Source organism: Melopsittacus undulatus, chromosome 4 (genome assembly GCF_012275295.1).
Source record: "Melopsittacus undulatus isolate bMelUnd1 chromosome 4, bMelUnd1.mat.Z, whole genome shotgun sequence".
NCBI lineage: Eukaryota > Metazoa > Chordata > Aves > Psittaciformes > Psittaculidae > Melopsittacus > Melopsittacus undulatus.
In genome coordinates, this window is record NC_047530.1 from 95,186,457 (window position 1) to 95,209,303 (window position 22,847).

The following is a 22,847-nucleotide window of genomic DNA, read 5'->3' on the forward strand; positions in this document are numbered from 1 at the left end:
TATTAATGCAAAGTGCTATCATTGCACCTCTCTAATTTTAAATCAATACAAGGTTGTCAGTTCTGATTCTATATAATGTGAGAAAACACCACAGCTTTTTCCTCTTCCACGCCAGTGTTAACATCATTATCCAACACTTCTGAACAAGAGTGAGCCTGACATTGAATGGAAAAAAAACATTCTCATTGCTTTGCCAGGATTTTTGTGTATATATGTAGTATTTCTAATTAAGCTTATTTTTTCCTCTTTAGTAGAAGATTTATTTATGCTCCAGCTTACAAGGTTAGAAGTCTTTGACATCCTATATTAGACATGACAGATTTTAAGTACAAAGATCTTAATTCCCATAACTCCGTACACCTCTCCTAGTTATTCACCCAAATTCTAGTTCTGAATTAGTAGCATCTGATATTGCAAGGTCCTACACCTGAATGGGAGCAATCCCAGGCACAGCTACAGGTTGGGCAAAGAACAGATTCACAGCAGCCCAAGGAGAAGGACTTGGGGGTGTTGGTCAATGAGAAAATTAACATGAGCCAGCTTCAGTGTGTGCTCACAGGCCAGAAAGCCAACCATATCCTGGGATGCATCAAAAGGAGCGCGACCAGCAGGTCAAAGGAGGTGATCCTGCCCCTCTACTCTGTTCTCATGAGACCTCACTTGGAGTATTGTGTGCAGTTCTGGTGTCCTCAACATAAAAAGGACATGGAACTGTTGGAACAAGTCCAGAGGAGGGCCACGAGGATGATCAGGGGACTGGAGCACCTCCCATATGAAGACAGGCTGAGAAAGTTGGGGCTGTTCAGCCTGGAGAAGAGAAGGCTGCATGGAGACCTCATAGCAGCCTTCCAGTATATGAAGGGGGGCTACAGGGATGCTGGGGAGGGACTATTCATTAGGGACTGTAGTGATAGGACAAGGGGTAATGTGTTAAAATTTAAGCAGGGGAGGTTTAGATAGAATATAAGGAGGAAGCTCTTTACTGTAAGGGTGGTGAGGCACTGGAATGGGTTGCCCAGGGAGGTTGTGAATGCTCCATCCCTGGTGGTGTTCAAGTCCAGACTGGACAGAGCCTTGGGTGACACAGTTTAGTGTGAGGTGTCCCTGCCCATGGCAGGGGGGTTGGAACTAGATGATCTTAAGGTCTTTTCCAACCCTAACTATTCTATGATTTTATGATTTAAAAAATTAAACTAATCAGAAATTAGACCTGCAGATTTCAGTCTAAGTTGTTTTGAGGTACTTGATGCCATATCAGAGGACCATACTAGACCTCACTATGTAACAAAACCAATGTATTTTGGCTATTTCATTCATTTCAACCTAAGATGTCAAGGAAAATAATCGTATCTGTCCTTGTTCAGTCCTTCCATCTGCCTGGGTAAAGAGCAAGCATTTATGAGTGAAGCAGTGTCTCTCAGTGTTTAATTAGAAAAGCAAAGTAAAAATAACTCTTCTGCACTAAATAAATTGGTTTTAAAGTTTGAATAAATCTGTTTCTTTACCCTGAGTATTCCTAGGGTTACAACCTTAATGTTGGTTTGTAGCTTTAATCTAAATCTGAATTAAGAATGACTCTTCTAATTTTCTGATTGGAAGATTTATTTGTGTTATAACAGAGATGGGACATCACTGAAAATAACATCTCCAGGAGCAGACCGTGATGGCTTTATCCACCACTGAGGCAGGGAGGAATTTTATTCTGAAATTCAGTGGATGCAGTTAGGTCAACAGCAAATACTTTTGAAAATCTTACCCTAGTCAGCATGTTTCATCTTCCTTCAGGATGTTACATGTTTCTGTCTGGTGTGTTGGTTATTTTTTTTAGGTGAGTACATACTGAGTACATAGAGATTTGGGCTTTGGTACTGCTTTTGCCCCATCTAAATGGCAGCTGCATAGATAGTACACTAGCCAACCAACATGCTGGCCCATCATCTAATAACTATGCCAGCAGCAGCAGGGGCTGTGTGGAAAATGAAAGGGGACAAGCAGTGGAAAAAGAAGCTGTGTGACTTTAGTGCAGTTCCTTTTACCTCCTCCGGTAATCTATATAAGGAGACTGTGATACCTGTGAGAACAGAAGACTAGATTTGATGAGTTAGGAAAGTTCTTCCTGTGCTTGGTTTACGGGTTTTCTGAGTGCCTCCACCCACATCATTGTCCCACGAAAGCTGTGGCCAGGGCAACCCTGAGAATTGCGCATGTGAACAGGAGCATCTTCAGCAAATTAGAGAGCTTCAAAGTACAGACTCCAGCACTTCCATTAACAACATTAAAGCTATTAGTATCCCTGCTCCAGAAAAGTCATAAAATTGAGAGAATTGAATTAGTTCTACACATCACATAGGTTCTTATTTTCATTCTGATTCTTTTAGTCCCTTATCTGAACATTTTCTGATTTTTCTTTGACAATGTCATATTTACAGGGTCTTTAGATTTATTTATTTTTTTTAATGCGAGCTCAGATTACCATACAACAGCAAGAACCCTGGCTCAAAATTACCTCTAAAACCTGGTGCAATAAAAAGTGTACTATGAAGAGTTGGCAACACCTCTGTGGTGCGACCCTGGGTAAATGTGTGCTTCTTTGCTCCCTTTCCACTGAGCAAATAGATGCCAGAGGGGCAACTCTATGTGAACCAACCTCACACATGAAAGCTGCTGAGACAGTGAGATCACAGACCTTTGCTTTGGTGTCATCATCTTGGAAAGACTGAAGTACTGAATCAAAGGCATCAGGGCTTTTATGTGAATAAAGTGCTGATCACACAAGCTTGGAGGCCTCTGCTGACTGGCACTGCTGAGCACAGAAAAGCTGCCTTCTCACCAGGTCAGCAAACTAAAGGTGCTGTTCCAGTGGTCCCAGAGGCCGATGCCACCTCTTCAGGTTCCCATGAGAACATTAATCTCCAGCACAAGTGCTAACCTCAACTCACTACACAGGTAAACTTGCTTTTATAAAAACCCAGCAACATGAGTTATATTAGCGTATTGGTAGCTCCAGCTGGCAGACCTGGGGCACGAGAACAAGGCAGCTACCTCGACTTGTCAAGCACATACCATGCAAGTTGGCTCAGGTAGGAGGAAAACTCTTTATTGATTTTAGGTGCACACACAACTCCTTTTCCTACCTGGAGGAAGACTGCAGGACTGCTCTGTGCCCCCCCGAGCACCTTTTCTCCTCCTCCCTGGCCCTGCAGGGGTGAAGAGTTCTTTGCCACCCCTCCACTGCTGCCACCACATCCAGCTATAGCAGAGCCTCTGTGCCCCTGGGGACAGCAGAGAGGGCGGAAGGGTGGGCCCAGGGAAGGAAGCAGTGGGTGGACTGCAAGTACGCACAAATATGTATGCTTTTCCTCCCACCTTCCAATGGGTCTTGTTGGGGAAATTGTTTTATTTCCCCATCTTCTTCTCTCCCCAAAGCAGAGAGAGAAATTAAAGCCCTGTTGCTGAAATCACCACTGGTTGCAGTGAAGAGTTATCATACCCCATGGGCTGGTGATGGCTGAACACTATCAGCAAGGATAGGACTGGCCAGGAAAAGAGATAAGTGGCAACTGAAGTTCTTCAAACAGATTGCATCCTAAGGTTTTGGACATCTCCACAGAATATAAGCTGTCAGTGCTGGAACTATGTTTTCGTCTGTTTTCATGGGGGAAATTATTTTTTATGCCTGCAAAATTAAAAGCATTGTTTTCAATCTTCTGAGTGGCTGATTTTTCACGTACTTGCCCTACAAAAAGCCAGTCACCAAAGGTGAATGATCATTTTACTCATGCAAATGTTGACATTGTCTTCAATAGCAATAACAGATTAAAGGAAAAAAAAAGGGAAGGGGAAAGGGCAGGATGAGTTGTGATTTTTCCAAGGCAGCCCCTTGATCATCCTTCTGGAGACAGGGCAAAGTTTGACTTGAAATTCTGTAATGCATTTCATTTAGATAATTACAAAAACAGTACCAAACTTCCTAAATAGGCACACATTTCATATTTCTAATGGAGTTACTATGCTGACACCGTCTGTTGTGCAACTAACTCACTAATTATTCAACAGAGCTTCAGCCAGTCCTGCAGGAAGCCCTTCATCTGCCAGCAAGGGTGAGGGGCCCAAGCACTGCATGCTTGAGTAGCCCTTCTTGCTGGTATTGCATTTGTCTTTTTATTACTATTTTATCAGTTTTGAGAAAACCAGTAAAGCTCTCATTCTGTAAGCAGAGCCTGATGAAGTGAAAGGTATCAGAGGAGAAACAGAAATCCCCAGCTATTCTTTAGCTCCTTGGGCTGTCACAGCTATCCTAGCAGTGCCACAGCCCCATCAGTGTGTCAGTGGTACAGTATGTACTTCTAAAATCAAGAAGAAAAAAGGAGATGAATTAGAAGGCTTTTGCTGCATTTATAACAAGACTTGATGTAATCTGGACTTTACAAGAGGAGTGCAGTACAACATTTGTATAACTTGATAAACTGCTCTGTTGCAGAAGAATGGTTAAAGCCATTTCGTAGTTGGGCTTCCATCATCTCAAACAACATAGGTGACTTTCATTGTCTCAAACACATCTCTAGTTGGCTATAAATACATCTATAGAGCTCTTCCCAGGGGAAAGGCAAGCAATACAATAGAAGCCAGTAGGAGTAATGACATTCCCAATGCAGATCTTCTGAGACTAAGGCATTTGGCACTGGCATATCCACATTGCCTGTAAGAGCTGGGGTGCAGGGTAATGTTCCCACAACCTTGTCTGGGTAAGAGCACAGACCTGGAGAGGGTTTTAGAGGTAGAGGACCTTTTGGAATCATCTAGCCAGCAGAGCCATATAATTTAGCTCATTTCAGCTTTGCCATTTTGTGTAGAAAACCTTTTTTTTTTTTGCTACATGTTCATCCAAAAAAAAAAAAAGAAAGCCCAAGCAAAGAGGAAAAAAAAATTCCCTACAGAGAAAAAAAATGAAATTAAGGAAAGAAGTCCAGCAGTAGTTTTACTACCTTGATAAAAAGAGTGCAGTATTTAGATAACTTTTGGCCACACAGTCAATTTAAGCTATTTTTATATAATCAAAACCTGATTTATAGTCTGGAACTTATCTACTGTGATACAGTCAAATGAACTTTAAAGATTAACCTGTTATAAAATGACCAAAACCAAAGGTTTTAAGGAAATGACAACTGACCCCTCTTCATAGCAGCATAGTGTTACAAGAGGCAGCTGTAATATCATAAACGAGCAGTTTATCAGTTTTCTGTCAGGGACTGACAAAATCATGTCAAATGAGGCATTAAAGCCCTAGTTTTCAAAACTGTGATAAATATCAGTTAATCTACTGACATAACATATAGTGAGTCAAATATTTAGTTTTGCATTAAATCTAAATCCCACATTAGAGCATTTCCTCTTGATTAAAAAGGATAAAATGTAGATGTTATTTTATGCTCCAGTTCCCACATCTAATTAATGCTCAGCATTCAGAGCTGTTTCTGACATTACAAATGTATTAGTAAACACAGCAAAGAAAGAGGGAAGGCGCAAGGGAAACAAGTGCAAAATCTATATGCTTAATTCATATTCCTCCATTTGCAGTAGCTAATATGTTATTGCAGAGACTATTTGCAGACACTTGCCCTGCCAGTGAACAGCTAACTTCCCTGATTGATTGTATAAACAGTCTTCTAGATCTGGAGACGGATGTTTTAAGAGAGCACATAGCTAATTTAATTTTAGTATCATTAGGAATTAAAAGCAGGACATTAATAGATTCACAGTAAATGTTGTCTAGGCAATATAAGCTTTGAATGATAGGACTATTGAAAGTCTTAATATTTGTGAGTGATCATATGAAAAGGCTTTTCAGAAAGTTTATTATCTTGGGAATAAGATGTACTTAATTAGAGAGAATACTGTTGCTGAGATAAAACGGTTGTTTGTACTGTGTTACTGATCTTAATGGACATGAGGAAATTCTGCTTTTAAATGTATATATATTTATAGGTTAGCTAATTACCCACTCATCTAGAAATAGAATGAGACAAATCCTCACAAATCACTGAAGTATCTTTATTCATTATTCATTATACTCTTAGCATTATGCTTTAGCTGATTCTTGGAAGACGGAAATTTGAGAAATGTGTTTTATTGTCACATACAATGACTTCAGACTCTGTAGTTTCAAAATGCATTGCACTGTAATGGTTCATTTTCTAGAGAACATGCTTTAGAAAGCTTAAATTCAATCCAGTGCTGTGTAAGAGAGCATGAGCTCAACTCAAATGAAAAAGGAAAGAAAGACACAAAGTAAGTGGTCACCTAACACCTTCATTTTAGGAAATGTTTCTTTATTGATTAGGAATAAGGCCTGTCTGGACTGACACTCCTAGCTAAGTCTGCCATGTAAAACAATACTAGATGCAAACTGTGGGATTTGGTATAGCTCATGCTATCAAAGAAATAGTTTTTCATACTCTGAAAATAAAGGGGAATATTACTGAAAAGAAAAACAAAAGAAAAACAAACAAAAACTAAGGAGAGCTTAAAAAGATGGATTTCAGAATTAAATACTTAAATATTAAAGAAAATTACACCTTGGTTCTTCTTCAGAATTCTGTTCTGCAAAGGAGTCTTTTAAATGCATAGCCATGTATCAGCATATGACCTTCAGGGTGCAGGTTAAGAGATACTTGGCATTTAAGAAGATGCATGAACTTTAATGCCAGTCAAACACCCCAAAAGTTGTTTAACAACAGCAGTAAGGCAACCTCCTTCAGAGCCTGTAAGGGGAGGAGATTGCACATGAAAGTGATATTCTTATACGACTCACTCTTTTGGTGGGTAGGTGCTTTTATTCAGTTTCCTCAGTTTCTTATCTCAAAACCACAAAGACCTTAAGCAGAACGATAGTTCAGAACAGTTCTGCAAATACTTGGCCCTGTGCACTTTCCTAGGCTTGGCTATTCTCATAGCTTCTCACTGCAGGGCTTCCTATGTACAGGGCTCTGCTTAGAGGAGAGCTCCCAGGCCTCCATTTCCACCAGGATGGCTCTCCTGGCCCGCTTACCAAATAGGAAGTCAACCCACTCATGATAGCAGCTATCACCAAGAAATGCCTTTGAATCAGTGTTTTAAATGGCTTAGTGGTTCCTGTAAACAAATCACAGGCAAATTTGCTATCATTCCAGAAACTGCTATGGTAAACTAAGTTATACTGGCCCTACTCCTGAAAATGGGTTTGTGCTATTTGAACCTGAGAAAGGTTTCAGTACCATTTTGGACAAGACAGGTTGACCACAGGAACACTGGCATAACAGATTCATCTGACTTGACAGCATGAGTGAGTCACAGAGTAGCTCTACACAGCTCCTACTCTTTCTGCCCAATTCTACAGTCAGTGCAGAGAGGTGCAGGACGAAAACATCCACCTCCCCGCAGCCTAAAAACCCCATAAAACAACCAAAAATCAGACCCTGAGTAATTTCGTAGTCTGAAAGTCATAAAATGATGTTGTCTTATTGAAATGTTTATTTGCCTTTTTGTGATACTCTTGCAACATAAAATACCTAATTTAACATTAAGGAAGATTCCCTGTGAATGCCTTAGAATGTGGGGCTGATTTCATAATTTACATCAATGCCTTGTGCAGAATCCATTTGCCAATTCACGTAACTTCAAAATGCAATACTAGCAGTTCCATTTGCCTTGCACTTTGCACCTCAGTTGGGGTACCTAAAAGCGTAAGTAACAGGCACACAGGTGCTTTGGGAGCTATGTATGGGAACTTCAACTACGTAACTGTTTTTTTTTATTTTATTATTTTGTTTCCTGAGAAGTTTAGAGGCACGTGCTCTAAGGTTGTAGAATGAGCACCTTTCTTTATCAGTGCTATGTGCTTTTGTTTCTTCTTCATACTTTGAGAGTCATCTTTGACTCCCGAGAGACTGTGAGTGGTAGCAGGTTGGCACAGAACCAGGAAAAGCTATCACTGGGAATAACCCCAAAACCTGTGAAGCTCTGGTGTTACTGAATTTGTTCTAAATTTTTTCTCAACTATTAATATCTACCATTACCCTTTTTTCTCATTCTGGAACTTGATTCATAACCTCTTGTTACATCTTCACACTGAGAGGAAAACATGTCTGGCTCCTTTTGAGAGTTCATCAAGTTCTTGTGAGTGAAGTCACATTGCTTGCACGAATGAAGAAATTAATCCCAGACTCCTTCTTCTGCAGGGAAACCAGCTGTCTTTCTATGAACTGGTCTAAAAACAAAAGTATGCAAGGAAGCAGAACTCTTGGTACATAGGTTTTGAAAAGAGCTTCTCGCATTACTGTATAACCATTGACTGATCGCCTACCTTGTCTGGGACAGTCCTGCAAAATGAAAATGTGTTAACCTGAACAAATGTGTTTGCGTGATGTTTGGAAATGGATAAAACGCCTCACACTACTCACAATGCTTATGTCAGTACTGCACTCACCATGGCATATAGAATATGGGAGGTCCTATGCAAATCCTTCTACTAGTAACTTCCAAAGTAAGAAGGCCAAGAATTGCACAAGTCATCCTTGCTGCTCTGGAGTCTCTAGAGCACCATTACTTTATGCTGCCATGTTGGTGTCTATAACACCTTCACAGCATGGGGCTTCTTCCACTGCAGAGATGCCAAATGCTGTCTTACTTTACATTTATCCTTGAAACAACCTCTGTTTTGTGTCACACACTGAACAACTTCTTACATTTCTATTTGAAAAGGTTTTAATGTCAGGAAATTGTGATTTTCTTCTTCCATCATCCACTCCATTGACAAAGTCTGAATATTTAGATAAAGCCTTAAAATACTTAGAGGTATACAGTTCATTTGAGCAAACATAAAAACACATTTCATATCCTTCTTTGTCTTTACCTACCTGCTGCCTGGTAGTCATTCAAGATCTCTCACATGGAGAAAGCTTATTCAGAGGCTAAAAATATCATATGTTTACACTTGTAAGTCACCATTAGCAAATTATTTTCCTAATGCTTTAGACGATATAGTAGCAAAGTGCAGCTGGTTCAGCCAGAATGGTATTTTAGTGATTTTTAAGAACTTAATGAGATCAGGTAATTGCCTAGTGAAGCTAAAAATTTTACCTTCAATTAAACAATCAACAGCTCCGTGCATCAACACAATCATTTTCGTCCCTCCACCTCTCTATTATCAAATCAATATGTGGGTAGCAGTTGTCTAAGAAACCACTTCCTCTGTGCTTCTAAACCAGTGTTCAGGACCCATTTTAAAGCATTTATTCAATCAGTCTGGTGTAATTTGCAAATAACGGAAAATATGTAGTAATGCAGATTCCATAAGCAGCTAAGGAAAAATAAGGCCTTAATTCATTTGTTATTTAATGGCATTATTTATCCTACACTTGTTCTAGTGCAACCAACAAATAGCTTGTACTCTCCATTTTAAAATACCATCCAGTGTGCTTCAGGCAGTGCTTCTTGGCAGTGTTAGATGTATTGATTATATATAGGAAATAAGTTTGTACAGGTTGTGCTAATGAATCATGCAATTAATAGTTCAGGAGACAATCATGAGGCAAAGGTATCATCTCTGGAAAAAAAGATGCACAAGAAGATAAAATAATTGTGCCAGGAAAGCCCTTCCAAGTGCTGTATTACAACACAGCAATCTCATTTTGGAGTGATTGATAGTGAATCAATACGAACTGCCTTCCCAAACCGCAACTATGAGTGAATTATATTTATTACTTGAAGCACAGGCAACTTCTGTCTTGCAAAAGACTCTGAAATTGAGCAGTCATATGACACCACATTCAGAGGAGTTCTGGTGTCCTGTCACCCACAGGTACCTGTAGCATAATTCTCTTCTCTAGCAGAATCATTTGTTTCTATTTGCAGGTAGAATATATTTTGTTACAGATAAAAATAAGATACTTGTTGAAAAAGGTAGAAAAACTGCAGTGCAATATGGAGATGTTAATAGGTAAATTAGTGACTTTCCAGTGTAAGGTGTTTTGCTTGGTTTGGTTTTTAATTAAGGCATAAATATATTCTAAGATATGCTGTTATTCACCACCTGCACTTCCTGCAAGTATGCCCTGACTACCTGGACACTCCCAAAGATCTGGGGGAAGGGGAGGTAGCTGGTGGAGCAAACCAGTGCCAAGAATGAACAACATTCATTATGAGAGCAGCACTGGCAGAAAATTGATGTCTTCGATTCAGCTATTGAAGCATCAGCATTGTCTTCTCGTACCACAGCATGAGAAACGGTGAACAACATGACAACTACCTGCATGTGGTTCTGACCGAGATTTTCAGAAGCAACTAGTGATATGATTGGGTTCAATTTTCAGCTTCCCAAAAAATAGTTACTATAAAGGGGTGGGATTTGGGGGAAGTGCTGTGTATGTCCTGCCTGCTCACAGAGGTGAGATCCAGGTGACAGAACCTGCCAAGAGTGGCCATCTCTGCTGCTGCCACTATCATTGCTGCCCCAATGATAAAATTAGGCACTTAACTTGGGGTAAGATGCTCATAAAGCTGGGAGGAGGATTATCCCACCAAGGAGACAATATTGTTCCAGGTGCAACACCAGTGAGGGAGTCAACATTGCCTGAGTCAGCCCCCAGGGCCAAAGCCAGGGAAGTGGGCTTAGCTTGGCAGGGCGGACACCACCCATAATCTCCTAGGCAGGTGTGCTGACCACTAAATTATCCCAAAATCTTACCAAAAGCTACAGCCTGGTCCTTGCCAGACTGCCAGGGCAATCTCTGCACTTTACCCAAAATAATAACTTGGCAAATTTGTCATTGTCATTTAACAAACTTCAGAAGAAATTCCTGGTTTGCCCCACTGCCTGCACCAGGATGCTGTTGAGGCTTCAGAGCCATCATCCAGTCCTGCTTTTTTGCCTCTGAGCCCCTGAGACCTCTTATACTCACAGGACAGCTCCTCCTTGACTGTTCCCACCCTCCATTATACCACTTTGTGATTGTTTTCAGACAACAGAACAAGTCATTCACAGTTCCTGTCCACATCTAACTAGCACTGAATGCTCAGAGCCAAATTTAATCCGGTGTCTTACTAGCAAGGAGCCCCAAAACAACCAACTAAAATCCATCAATTAGCAAAATTTTCTCTGATGTGCCAGCAGACCTCCAAAACCCTTCAGCCAAAATGAACCAACGTAGTGCAGACCTTTCTTTGAAGTGTTACCGTCCTTTAAACCACATGCACTAACTTTGGCTATTTTCATTCAATGTAGGTCTGGAAAGAGCAGAACCAAAGGGGTCTGGAGACAACCAGGAGGACAAATCACTGGAGAGTAACCCCAGCCACTGCCTCAGCCTTTTGCAGAACTGGGTCTTTCTACACCTTAGGTGTACAAGAGGTCTGAGATGCTTTCTGATTTTGTGCTAGGTTAGGGTTTTGGCTGGGTAAAAGGTTTCCTTCTTACATAGAGAAGGAAGTGGAAGAACTGATGTGTATAAAGCAAAGTTGCTTCTTCCCCTTTTAACCTGTGATTTTTATCCTGATAGCTGTAGTAAGTCACTGAAGTACAACTGCATGGTAGTGGCCAGTCCTGAATCATTTTCAAATGCTGAACCCCCATGTGGGTGTGTCCCAGGACAAGTACTCTTTTTCAGTATGTCTAGACTATGATAAAAGTTGTGTTTTTAGAGATATTGTCTAACCCAGCTTGATTAACATGGTTTGAAACCTTGAATAGGTAGAACAAGTCAAATGCTAAAAGGTGTTAAAAAGTGTTTGCAAAGTCATGTTAAAAATACAACTTTTATACCTGTCTAGACAACGGCAGAATACTTCTTAAAATGCTCAAGGGAAGTCCCACTGCAACAGCCAAGAAGAATTATAGTATAGGAAACAATAAGAAGTTTCTTCACATAGATCTTCAAAGCAATGGCACAGATTGACACATGGGGAAAACCTGAAGGCCTTGTCTAGACAGGAGAAAAGATCATTTTCTTTTTCAGTAAATTTAGTTCAATCAGGCCCTTTTTTTTTTTTTCAAAAGCAAACCCTACTAAAAGTCTACTAAAATCATCTTCTGCTCAGTTTTAGCAGTCATAGCCTGGGCTCCTGGCTGTCTAACTCAGATGGCTAAAATCGTGTTAAAGGTATTGAGATCTATGTGTTTGTCAGATGGGATTTTTAGTCCTTAAATAAGCTTGATTAAATTAGGTCTTCTGGAAATGGCCCGTTCCCTAAGGCTGATGAGATGGCAGCTAATTTTCCATTCAATCTTTTAAATCAAATCATTTGCCTAACCAAACACAAAATTCATCCTGTCTTTAGCATTAGTATTTCTAGCTGTGAGCACCGACTCATTTCCCATGGGCCTCCACAGAGCAATTCGTTTTAACTTTGACTTTGTTTTTACTGAAATGTACTCAAAACCCTCGATCTAATGATCTAATCTATCCCCTTTAAACAGCTACTTGAAAATGTCTAGCCCTCATGCATGCTCACATACCCATTGTAATAATTGTCTTCTACAAAGTCAGCAGATAAATTCTTAGTCACCAATACATATCCTTACACGGGTTTGCTTCTACCAAGCTGATTGGAGAGCAAAAAAGTTAGAGTAACTGTTTCCCAGAATTGTACTAGCATCTTTGACATCTTAGTATTTTCAGGAAAGAAAGAAAAAAGGGCAGTGTGGAGGGAAATCAGTACCATAAAGAACAAGCATAAGCCCAGCCTCTCTGACCATTTAATGTCAAGCCTATTTTATGAAGAGGTCGGTATCAGTCTCATAGGAATAAAATCTGCACCTCAATCTAAATAGAGATTACGCCTTTATGACATGGGTGGGTATACTGACATTCACAGGAAAACTCACAAGTCACCAATTCAATTGAAAGAATCCAACAAATAACAATTTGCTGGTATAACTCCAAGTGACCAAAATAACACAGTCTGGACTTGCTTGAGATTCCCTGGGTTTAGTAGTCATTTGTCAATAGCTCTTAAACAATGGAGCTGTTAACTGCCACCACTTAAGTTATCATGATGAGGCTTTTTCAGGATCGTGTCAAGGTTTTTTGGCCTTGGTGAGCACCACCTGAAATACTTTAGAAATACACATTCATTTCCTGTTTTGAATAAATAGGAATACAACAAATCTCCTATGCACATGAAGCCTGCAGCCAACGAAGTCCATGACCCAGGATAAGACATAGACCTCACAGTCAGCAAAGGCTTTTTGGTAAGCAGTTGCTGTCACCTACAAACCTCGACAAAATCTTTCTGTCATTGCTAAGGCCAAACCACCATTAAATGTTAATAGGAAATTGATTTGAATCAGACCAGCATGCTCTGACCTGCTGTTGATGCTTATTTCAGGTCTTCAGCACTGTCTATCTTGAAACTTTCCCATGTGCTGAGTGCCTTTAAAATCTAACCTTTGTATAGCTGAAAGACAGCAATACTCATGCACAGGGGGTTTTGTCTGTCTTTATCTTTCGTCCTTTGAGAAGATATCTAATAGCACATTTCTTCGCTGCCTAATACAATTTATTATTGTCCACTAAACTGAGTGGTAAACCCTCCATTTTTCTGATATGACCAAAGGAAGGTGCTTTTCAGTGAAAGCAAACAATTAGGAACCCTAAGTTATTATTTCCTATTACTACACAAGAGGCTCTGGCCGTTTCAGTGTGAAGGTTTAAAGCGTCCAGGATTGCAAACATGGTACAACCACTTTCCTCCCCCGGGGTACACACGGCGGGAGCACTTCGAGGCGCTCTCGGCGAGCAGCACCACGCATGAGCCGGCCTCGGGGTTAGACTCGCCTTGCCTCTCTCCCTCGTGGTGGCCTCCGGGGACCAAGGGGACCCCCGCCCGCTTCCCGGCGTGACTCCGACCGTTGCCTTTGGAATGGGATCCCCCCGCCTGAGAGCTCCGTGCATCCTGAGGGCGAGCGGCCGTGCCCGGTGCTGTGTAAAGGAGTCAAAGTACATAGGCGGCCGGGTCTGTATCCTACGAGGATAGAAACAGCTCTGCATATCAAAGGCCGATGAACCTGATGACTAAAAATATAAGTACCTGACTCGGAGGATTAATCACACACTGTCAGGCTGAAATTGGTGCAATTCTTCCAATCATTAACGTTTTGCTTACAAAAATGTGCTTTTCTGTTTGTTTTTCTGCTAAATGATAACCATTTTCAAGTTGAATCGGCTGATAAAAAAGTCGAAAACAAGACGGGAGTTGTGCTGGAAAGGTCATACGTGCTAGTTCGGCATGAAATAGCCAACAGGCAAACAAATAGGGAAAACTAGGGTGGCACGGAACGGGTTCGAAGGTTTTACCAAACTGTGTAAAGTGTTTTGTCTGTTTTTCTCCTGCCAAGAAGAAGAAACTACACGGGGAGAGCCGTGGGCATCCCTACGCGGGTTTCCCCCACTGTGGAAAGGGGATCTGGGTATCACTGGGGGTAGTTCTGGCCGGCAGCTCAACAGTCCCCTTCTCTGTGTTCCGCCTGGGTGAGCCCCATCCCCGGGAATGGAGGGGCGAGCAGAGGCATTTCCACAGCCGAGCCTGGGTGACAGCGCTGTTGTCACCTGTCCCGACACCCTGGAAATCCACATCCCCTGCCCGGCGGCTGCAGACGATGCATTTGCGCTCCCCACCTGCAGGGAGCCGCCGAATCCCCCGCCAGCCCTGGAAAGCGCCTGGCTCTAAAGAGGGACAACCCCCATCTCCCCTTCACCTCCCCTACTATTGCATCGGGCCCTGCAAGTCTTTAAACGCCGCTGGCTCCCGGCTTGCCCCGGCAGGGGGTACCGGTATCTCGCCGCTTAGCAACACGGTTTACCAGAGCCCGCCTGAGGCCCGGCTCCTTCCACTCCACCCCGCAGCTCAGCCCCGAAGGGAGACTGTGAGCGGGCTGTTCCCGTCCCCTCCGAGACCCGGGCTGAGACCCGCGACCGAAACACCTAGCGAGGGAAAAGGCGAAGCAAAGAAAAGTGTTTTCCTTTTCAGCGGAGCCTGCTTTCTGCTCCCGACGGCGACTTCCACGCCTCGTGAGCACTTCGCTGGGACTCGATCCCAGCCCAAGGGTGGAGAAACTCTCAGTGACGGGCCTGGTGCATCTGGAGGGTTCCTTTGTTGTGGGTGGCCTTAAACCACCATGGGGCTTGTGCCCAGGTCACCGGGGCTGCCGTGTGAGAGGCGCCGGCCAGAGGCTGCTCACGTTTCCCAGCGTGCACGAACAAGCGTCAGTCTCCCAGTTTACTTCATGCTTTCGGGCACCGTTCATGAAAGCAGTTTAAAAACAATAAACTAAAGCTGAAGACACTCAATTATTCAGAAAACTCGGCTACTTCTCGAAGCATTTACCCGCTCGAACGCGACACCCTTGCTGCTCTAAGGGCCGTCCTCTCCTTCCCGGTCAGAAGAGTCACTTGTTGCTCTCTAAAATCATTTCCTGACACTGCGGTGTCCGGGTTGGGCCCGAAGCCCCGGAGGGTGCGGACTGACCCGCGGAGTGCCCGCCCCGGGATGCCCGGTCAGGGAGGTCATTTTCCCCGCACCCCGGGTGCCACGCTCCTTCCGCACGCCCCCGGGCTGGAATAATTTCGGAGAAAGGCCGATGAATAACCACTGTTGACTCATGCGGTCAGCGGCTGCCCCAGATGGGGTCGATGCCCGGCCCCGAACAGGCCCCGCTCCTCCTCCAGCCCGCACCCTCCCGGGCCCCCAGGGTCGGGGTGACTTGGAGGTAAACACCTGCGCTTCCAGCAGGGACTCACGGACCTGGCTTTCCTCCTCCTCCCGCCGAGCAGCCTTTTCCCCGTGCGCTCACGGGTACAGGCGAAACAGAGACGCGGGGTGGCCCGCTGGAAAACAGCAAAAACGTTAAATAATAATAAGCTGCAGGATGGGACTGGAGGGAAAAGCCCGATTACAACACGCCTGAGGCACTGTCGTGGGTGGAAAGGTTTGGGAATTCTCCCGCCAGTAACTGGATTGCCAGCGTGGCAGGTGGTGCAGAGTTTAGTTTTATTTCACGGACAAGTTCATCAAAAATTAAATACCAGGGTTTGCCTTTTTTTTTTCCTTCTGACACTGAACAAATATGTACAAAATATGAACAACGTGAGGTATAAAACCGCAAGACTTTTAAAGAAAACGAGTATGTACAGAAGCAGATATGTATACAATAGGCATTATCGTCCAGGGCTGTGTGCCTCACTGATCCTCACAGCTGATGCCAGTTACTCTCCCACAGCAGGGCCCTATCACTCCCCGCATTTTCCTCTCAAATATGAAATCTGTAAAAACAGCGCTAGAGGTTTTTGAAGAAGAAAAATGTTTGGGGTTTTGTTTTGGTTTGTTTTTTAATTTCCCTGCAAATGGAATGATCCAGACTGGGAGGCAAAGTCCTTGAAATTCTGAAAGGCACATTTCATCTCATGCAAGAGGAAAAATTAATCTGTCCAAAAACTCTACCTGATGAACACCATGGCAGGTAAATGGGTGTGAGCATAAGGCACTTGTCCCCTCCCTATTTCACAGAATGTGTTTCCCTGCTTGCAAAGGGTGTTTAAATTAACTTATTTAAACTACATTTGTTTACACATAAAAAGGGCTTAGGCCTGCAATCCATACTCACGTCCATACTAGTTAGAGAGGAGTTTTGCCTGATCACTCACAGTAGTTGATTCAGACCCTCCACAATAAGGACAGGGTGCAGTATTATATTCCAGTTAGAAAATCGATTAATGTACAAATATATCTTACAAATAATTAAATACAAACCATGTTCCTTTAACCAAATTAGAGATCCGCAAAAAAATGACCATTTGCTGAAAATACACCTTTCTTTCTCTGCTTATTATAAAATGAGTCTATTTGGTGTTGGGTGAGGGTTTTTTTGGCTTTCAGTGGAATGGTGAAAGTTTTCTCCTCCTCTAGCATAATATACTTCCAAACCAGCACCTGGTAAAGTGCAAGCCAAGTTAGGGTCCACTTTCTGCATGGGGCCATTAGTGGGTAGGATTGTAATAGCCTTTATCGCCTTCAATGTCCACTTCTTGATCAGAATCCTCGGAGACATCTGACTCCAGGTCTTCCTGTGAGGCGGGCGAGGGGATGTACTGTGAGCCGTCCAGGGACACCTCCTTACCCTTCTGCTCTGGGGTCGGGCAGTTCTCTGGCCGTTGGTCACTGTGACTGTCAGCACCTTCCACTTCTTCTTTTTTGGTGGCCTGAGGATTCTCCTGCAATGAAAGAAGTCTGTTTTATACAGAAAAATGGGCCACAGAGCCAGGAGCCCTGGGAATTTCATCCGTGCCAGGTGGGAAAACCACCTTGGGTTTCTTGCAGGAAAAGGCAGGTGTCCTGGGCCTCCTGCCTATAAATCTGCCTGAGTGGGCCAGGGCTGGGTGAGAGCCTCAGCTCTGGTCCCGCTCCCCGGCAGCCACAGAGGCCTCTGCTGAGAATAAGGCTCCTCAGCGATGGTTATCACAGCCACTTCAAAAGAGTCAGGAGCTGCCAGAGCCCAGGAACCTCTGAACTTTTGTCTTTAGCAAAGCAAATGTTTATTATGAGTCTACAAACACCGACACACAGTTTCCTCCTGCCCTGATCTTTCTTTAATTATACCCAACAGCAAAAGGAGGGAGACCAAATCCATCAGTGGCCCAAAAACAAATGGTAAAAATTTACTAATTAAGCTAAACCTCAGTATTTAATTAAAACCAAACCAAACCCAAACCCAGTTTCTGAAGGCAGGAGTAGCCTTGGGTCAGCAGCTGTCTGGGGAACCCAGCACCCTAAAGGGACATGAAATGATACTCTTGAGGGATAGCAGGCATAAACACGTACCCGTGATATAACTGTATGGGCTCGGAGAAATGCATGTGACTGAATGAAAAGGAGGAAATGACTTAAAATGGCAGAGATCCCAAGCTACCTCTCCAGACACTGCAGCACGGGTCGGGGCCCATCGAGGAGGCACTGGCGACCCAGCCTGCCTCTCTCCAGAGTAAAGGGATTTGATTAAAAATCCAGCTGAAGCACGGGTTAAACCCGAGGGAAGGTCACAGAACAAATACATCGAGAGCATGGCACTGTGATTAGTTTTTTTATTATTATTTATATTGCCGTCCATGTCACACTTACTGGAGCCAGGCTCAGGCTACAACGCATGGATTGATACAAATCTTTGAGCCCAGGGCCTCCATCCGGCCGAGCTGGGCAGGATCGGGCCCTCTGGGCCATAAAAAAAAAAAAAAAAAAAAATTATCTGCCTATGAACACAATTTCTACTGGAAGGGAAGCCGCTTCAACCTCTCCGCCTCATACACTGTAACTATTTGTAAGGGAAAAGTAAAAGCTACTCAATTTTCCATGCGGCTCCTCAAAACAAACAGGGCTTGCGTCCCTGCCTCTCCTTACATTTGCAGAATAAATCGACTTGTGTTTATTAAGAGAAGGCGATTTAAAAGACCGGTAAATATTCTTCCCCAAAACAACTACCCGAGTAATTTGCTGCCAATTACTTATCTTCTCCACGTTAATTGGCTAAACAACATATGGGTTTACAAAACAATTAGCGTGGAGTTTTAATAGGTGTGTGTGAAAGCCGGGTATAATTGATATAGGAACTACATTAGGAGCTTTTAACGTTAGTGCTGCCTGAACGAGCCCTCGTGGTTTCCAGCATGACTATTTGTCTTTTTAATCAAGGTGAAGAGGTTAAACAGCCTTTCAGATGACTTCTGCATACAATCTGGAATAGGCGAGCACAGCGTAAGATAAGACAATTAAAATACTTATTTCTATAGAAACGAAAACATCCCCGTACCTGCTTTAGACGCCTCCATTTGGCTCTGCGATTCTGAAACCACGTTTTGACCTGGACAACGACAACGAGAGAAGGCGCAGGGTAGTGTCGAAGCTGGTAAACGCCAGAAGCCTTACCAAGCCACGAACAAAAAGTGAGAGCCAGCCTGTCCCCCTGCCTCTACGGGCCTGGCCGACCGGGTCCCCGGGAGCCTACAGCGGCACGGCAGGGGCTGGAGCGGGGCCGAAGATTGCCGGGGGATGAGGTGGCGTTCCCCGAGGAGCGGGCAAGGCCTCACCTGCCTCTCGCTGAGCTGCAGCATCTTGGCCAGGCGTTTCCTCTCTGGCGGGGACAGATATTTCTGAGTCTCAAACTTTTTCTCCAGCTCGATGGTCTGGTCGTTGGAGAAGCGGACCTGCCCCCCTTTCCTCTTGTGCAGGGGCCGCTGGATGAAGGGGCTCCACAGCAGCGGTTTCCCTTCAAAGAGAGGAACAGAGACCAAGTGTCACCAGCCGGCCGCGGACACGCGTGCCAGAGGAATCCCGGCCTGAGCCAGGGCCTGGAGACGGTCCGGGTCCAGGGCCAGCTGATTTCCTTCACCTACTTTGACTTCCCCCAGCTCCTGTCATGATCTTTTGCCTCCTCTGATTTTTCACCTCAGAGAGACCAGTGAAAGCCACTCTACCGGCTTTGGCAACATTTCCGTCAATGTGTTTCCTGTTGGTCTATCTCGCAAAGAGAGAAAGAAAAAAAAAGGACCTTTGCTTCCTTCTGCTCTTGCACTGCGATGGCCCAAAGAAACCGTCTCCCTTTCCCTGCACCCATGGAGAGCGGGGGGGACACTGAGAGGCTGGGCGCGGGGGTGCGCCAAACCGAGGGCATGGGGCCCCCACTCCCTCCTGGCAAGAACCACCTCAGGCCCCGCACCCCCGGCCAGGGGCTCGTCCGCCCGTGTCCGGGGCAGCGGTGCGGGGCGAGGCGGCGCAGGCAGCGACATGCCGTGAGCCAGCCCCGTGCGGAGCGGCAGCCGCGGCCGGAGGCTCTGGCCAGTGCCACTGAGTCACTCTGTTTGTCTTTCAGTCTTGTTGCCTGCACCCTTTGAAATTTGCTGCATTGTTTTTCAAGATTTTGCTTGCGTCAGGCTTTAGTAATTCTGGTGCAAAACAGACTAAAAAAAAAAAATAGGAAGCAACTGGTTATTTTAGCTGTCATAAAGTCACATCCCACACAGAGGAAATGAACAATATCAGAAAAACGGATCCCGGCTATCAGAAGTCGAGTGTTTCCTGAATTTGTCTGTATTGAGGATGTCGATAAAGTAATCAGCAATGTGCACGACTCCCGGGGAAGAGCCTGCTTCAGGCGGCCAGGAAAACACTTAACAGCTTCTGAAACCAGATTTACTCCTATCGAGAGCTCAAGGTTTCCTGTATGAACGGAAAGGGTCAGTCTCTTTCACTGCACAAATGTGGTGACTCAGGTCCAGTTTTGCAATCACGAAGAACAAGTGCTGCAGCCCGAGCGCGGGGCTCAGCCCCGCACCGGGGACGTTCCCCCCGGCCGCGGGCGACAGCGGCCTCCAGGGCCCGGCCCGCCCCACCCGGCCCGGCCCGACCGACCCGGCCCATCGGAGAGCCGCGGGGGCCCCGGCGAGAGGAGCCGGCCTCCCGCCTGTTTTTCAAGTCATCCGCAGGAAAAGGTTGAGATCTGCCATGCGATCTCCCAGCACAATTAAAACTCCCCACCAAAACCACACGCGACATTACTAAGGACACTCTCAGAGTCACTTGGTTGAAGGAAAACAAATCTGAGTCACCGCGGCCGCGCACTGCGGTCTCGCTGCCAGCGCCGGAGAGCGGCGCGTCTTTAATTTACTGTAAATCAGCCGGGGGCCGGAGGGAGACCAGGGGAGCGCAGAGAGGCGGCGGGGCAGGAGGGGGAGTTTTCACTCACTTCCCATTCCCCTCTCAGCCCCTGACGGCTGGACGGGAACGGGACAGGATGGGAGCGGAGCGGCGGCAGCAGGGGAGAGCGGGGAGTGTTTGACTTACCTAGGGGGTCCTGGCGGATCAGCGCGTGAGCGTAGTCGCCGACGGCGCGGGGGAAGGAGTAGAGGGGTCCGGCGTAGGCGCCGGTGCCGTAGGTGGCGGCGAGGTGGTGGGAAAAGGCCGGGTGGATAGGGGTCGGCTCGTAGATGGGGGTCCGGTACGGGGACACCAGGCTGGTGAAGGAGGAGTTGGGCGACGGCAGCGTCGGCGGTGGCGGGGCGGGCAAGGAGTGGGGTGCCGGGGCGGTGGCGGAGCCTCGGCCCAGGATGTCCTCGATGTAGAAGGGCGTGGGGTGCGCGGGCTGGAGCAGCGGCGTGGGCGCGTACAGCGGGACGCCGACGCCCAGGGCCGCCGGCGCCGCGCCCGGCGGCTGGTACTGCATGACCCGGCTGCCGCCCGCGCACCCCCCGCGCCCCCGGCCGCCCCTGCGGAGAGCCGGCCCCGACCGCGGCGGATGGGTGCTGGCACCGCCGCCGCGGGTTTCTCTGGGCTCGGGTTACCCTTCGATAGGCTTCTATTGGCGCGGGGCGGAGCCCGCGTGGTCTCTGTCCCCTTCCTGCCACGGCTCCGTCTAGCCAATGAGCCCGGCCAGGGAAGGGGGAAACCACCCCCCGCCGGCGAACACTCCCCCCGCCTCCCCGAGCAAACTCCCCGCGGCGCCAATCAACGGCTGCCGGAGCCCAGGGGAGCCCGGGCAGTGGGGCGCGATCCCCAGCCCGACCGGGCACCGACGGCACCGCGCTTTGGGTGGGCACGGCGGCACCACGAGGGGGAACATAGGTACGGAGAGAGAATCGGACAGGACCGGGCATGGTGCCCGGCGTTGACAGCACCGACTCCAGCTCCTCTACCCGCGCACGCTGCAGCGTGCTCGGATTTCGGGCTTCCCCACGGGGGAAAGCTGTGATCCCCCGTAGCGTGGCCCGGCGCCGAGCTGAGTGAGGAGGGGCAATACACACACACACCGAGCTCTTCCGAAAATGCCCCGCGGGCGCTCTGCCTGGCTGCACGGACAGGGAAAGGGACGAGGGAGCGCGGCCATGGAGCGGGAGCCGCTTTTAGGTTTCTCCCCGTTCCCCCAGGACGGGCAGACAGCCTGGCTGACAGCGGAGCAGCGGGGCGCTGCTTCCCATTCCTTGCCCTGCCGGGCAGAGCTAGGAGGCACACAGAAGGTCCGGCGGCCCGAGCAGCGCCACCTGGGCACCACAGGCTTCATTTTAAAAACCCGCCGTGTGTTTCCTCCTGTCCCGCCACCCCGGGGAGGCAGGGTAGTGCGCTCCGTCCGGGCGCAGCCGGATCCCGCTCCCGGCACCGCGGCGGGGCTGCCCATGGCCCCGCTCCGCTCCCGCAGGACTGAGACCTCCGCTCTCCCCCTCGCACCGTCACCCACCCTGGACTCGCCCCGACGGCAGCGGGTGGCGTCACCTTCTCCCACCTCTTCCGTGGGAACGGAGGCTGCAGGTGCCCCCCGCGTGTCTGTGGACACGCTGGGGAGCCCGTCCCCCTTTTCCCTCGGCCCCCCCAAGCTGACAGGAGCACGGAGAGCTGTTAAGGAATAGCAGGTGCTGGCTTAGCTTTCTTTAAAAAAAGGAAAGAGAAAGGTCTCTGGTTCAAACCCACGAAGATCTTAATAACTGAGAGGCTCAGACCAAGACGAAAGGGTGTTGGTGAAATGGAAATATATACATTTTTAATAATATAGGGAGGTTGTTTTTTTCCTTTCTTTACATTGTTAGCAAATGCCAAACTCACCTTTAAAGTGTGGTCTTGTGTCTTGTAAATATCAGGTACACGTAAAGCGAGCTGACAGTTTTGATTATTTTTTCTCTGTGTGCTCGGTCTCCCAGGCATTGCTCTTTCCAAGGGGTTTAGCTAATGTTTTCATCTGGAAGTGTTGGATTTGCAGCTTGATTTACTTAATAAATGTACGGTAAACCGATGACCCATTGCCCTCTGGAATAACGACGTGCACGATACGAGGCAGCAGT

General features: G+C 46.3%; 1 protein-coding gene across 1 annotated transcript; it reads right to left on the minus strand.

Moving 5' to 3' along the window:
- Positions 1 to 16,004: 16,004 nt before the first annotated feature.
- HHEX (hematopoietically expressed homeobox) lies at positions 16,005 to 21,330 on the minus strand. Its single transcript, XM_005144094.3, has 4 exons — positions 20,863 to 21,330; positions 19,110 to 19,288; positions 18,833 to 18,883; positions 16,005 to 17,243 (listed from the first exon to the last, which is right to left on the minus strand). The coding sequence occupies exons 1-4, from the start codon at positions 21,239 to 21,241 to the stop codon at positions 17,010 to 17,012; spliced, it is 843 nt and encodes a 280-aa protein (XP_005144151.2). The 5' UTR covers positions 21,242 to 21,330; the 3' UTR covers positions 16,005 to 17,009.
- Between the last annotated feature and the right edge of the window lie 1,517 nt (positions 21,331 to 22,847).

Coding starts and splice junctions, on each gene's coding strand:
- HHEX (XM_005144094.3), bottom strand. CDS start 21,241: ATGCAGTACCAGCCGCCGGGCGCGGCGCCGGCGGCCCTGGGCGTCGGC. Junction 18,884..19,109: donor TGCAGCTCAGCGAGAGGCAG/GTGAGGCCTTGC, acceptor GTCGTTGTCCAG/GTCAAAACGTGGTTTCAGAA. Junction 17,244..18,832: donor AATGGAGGCGTCTAAAGCAG/GTACGGGGATGT, acceptor CTTTCATTGCAG/GAGAATCCTCAGGCCACCAA.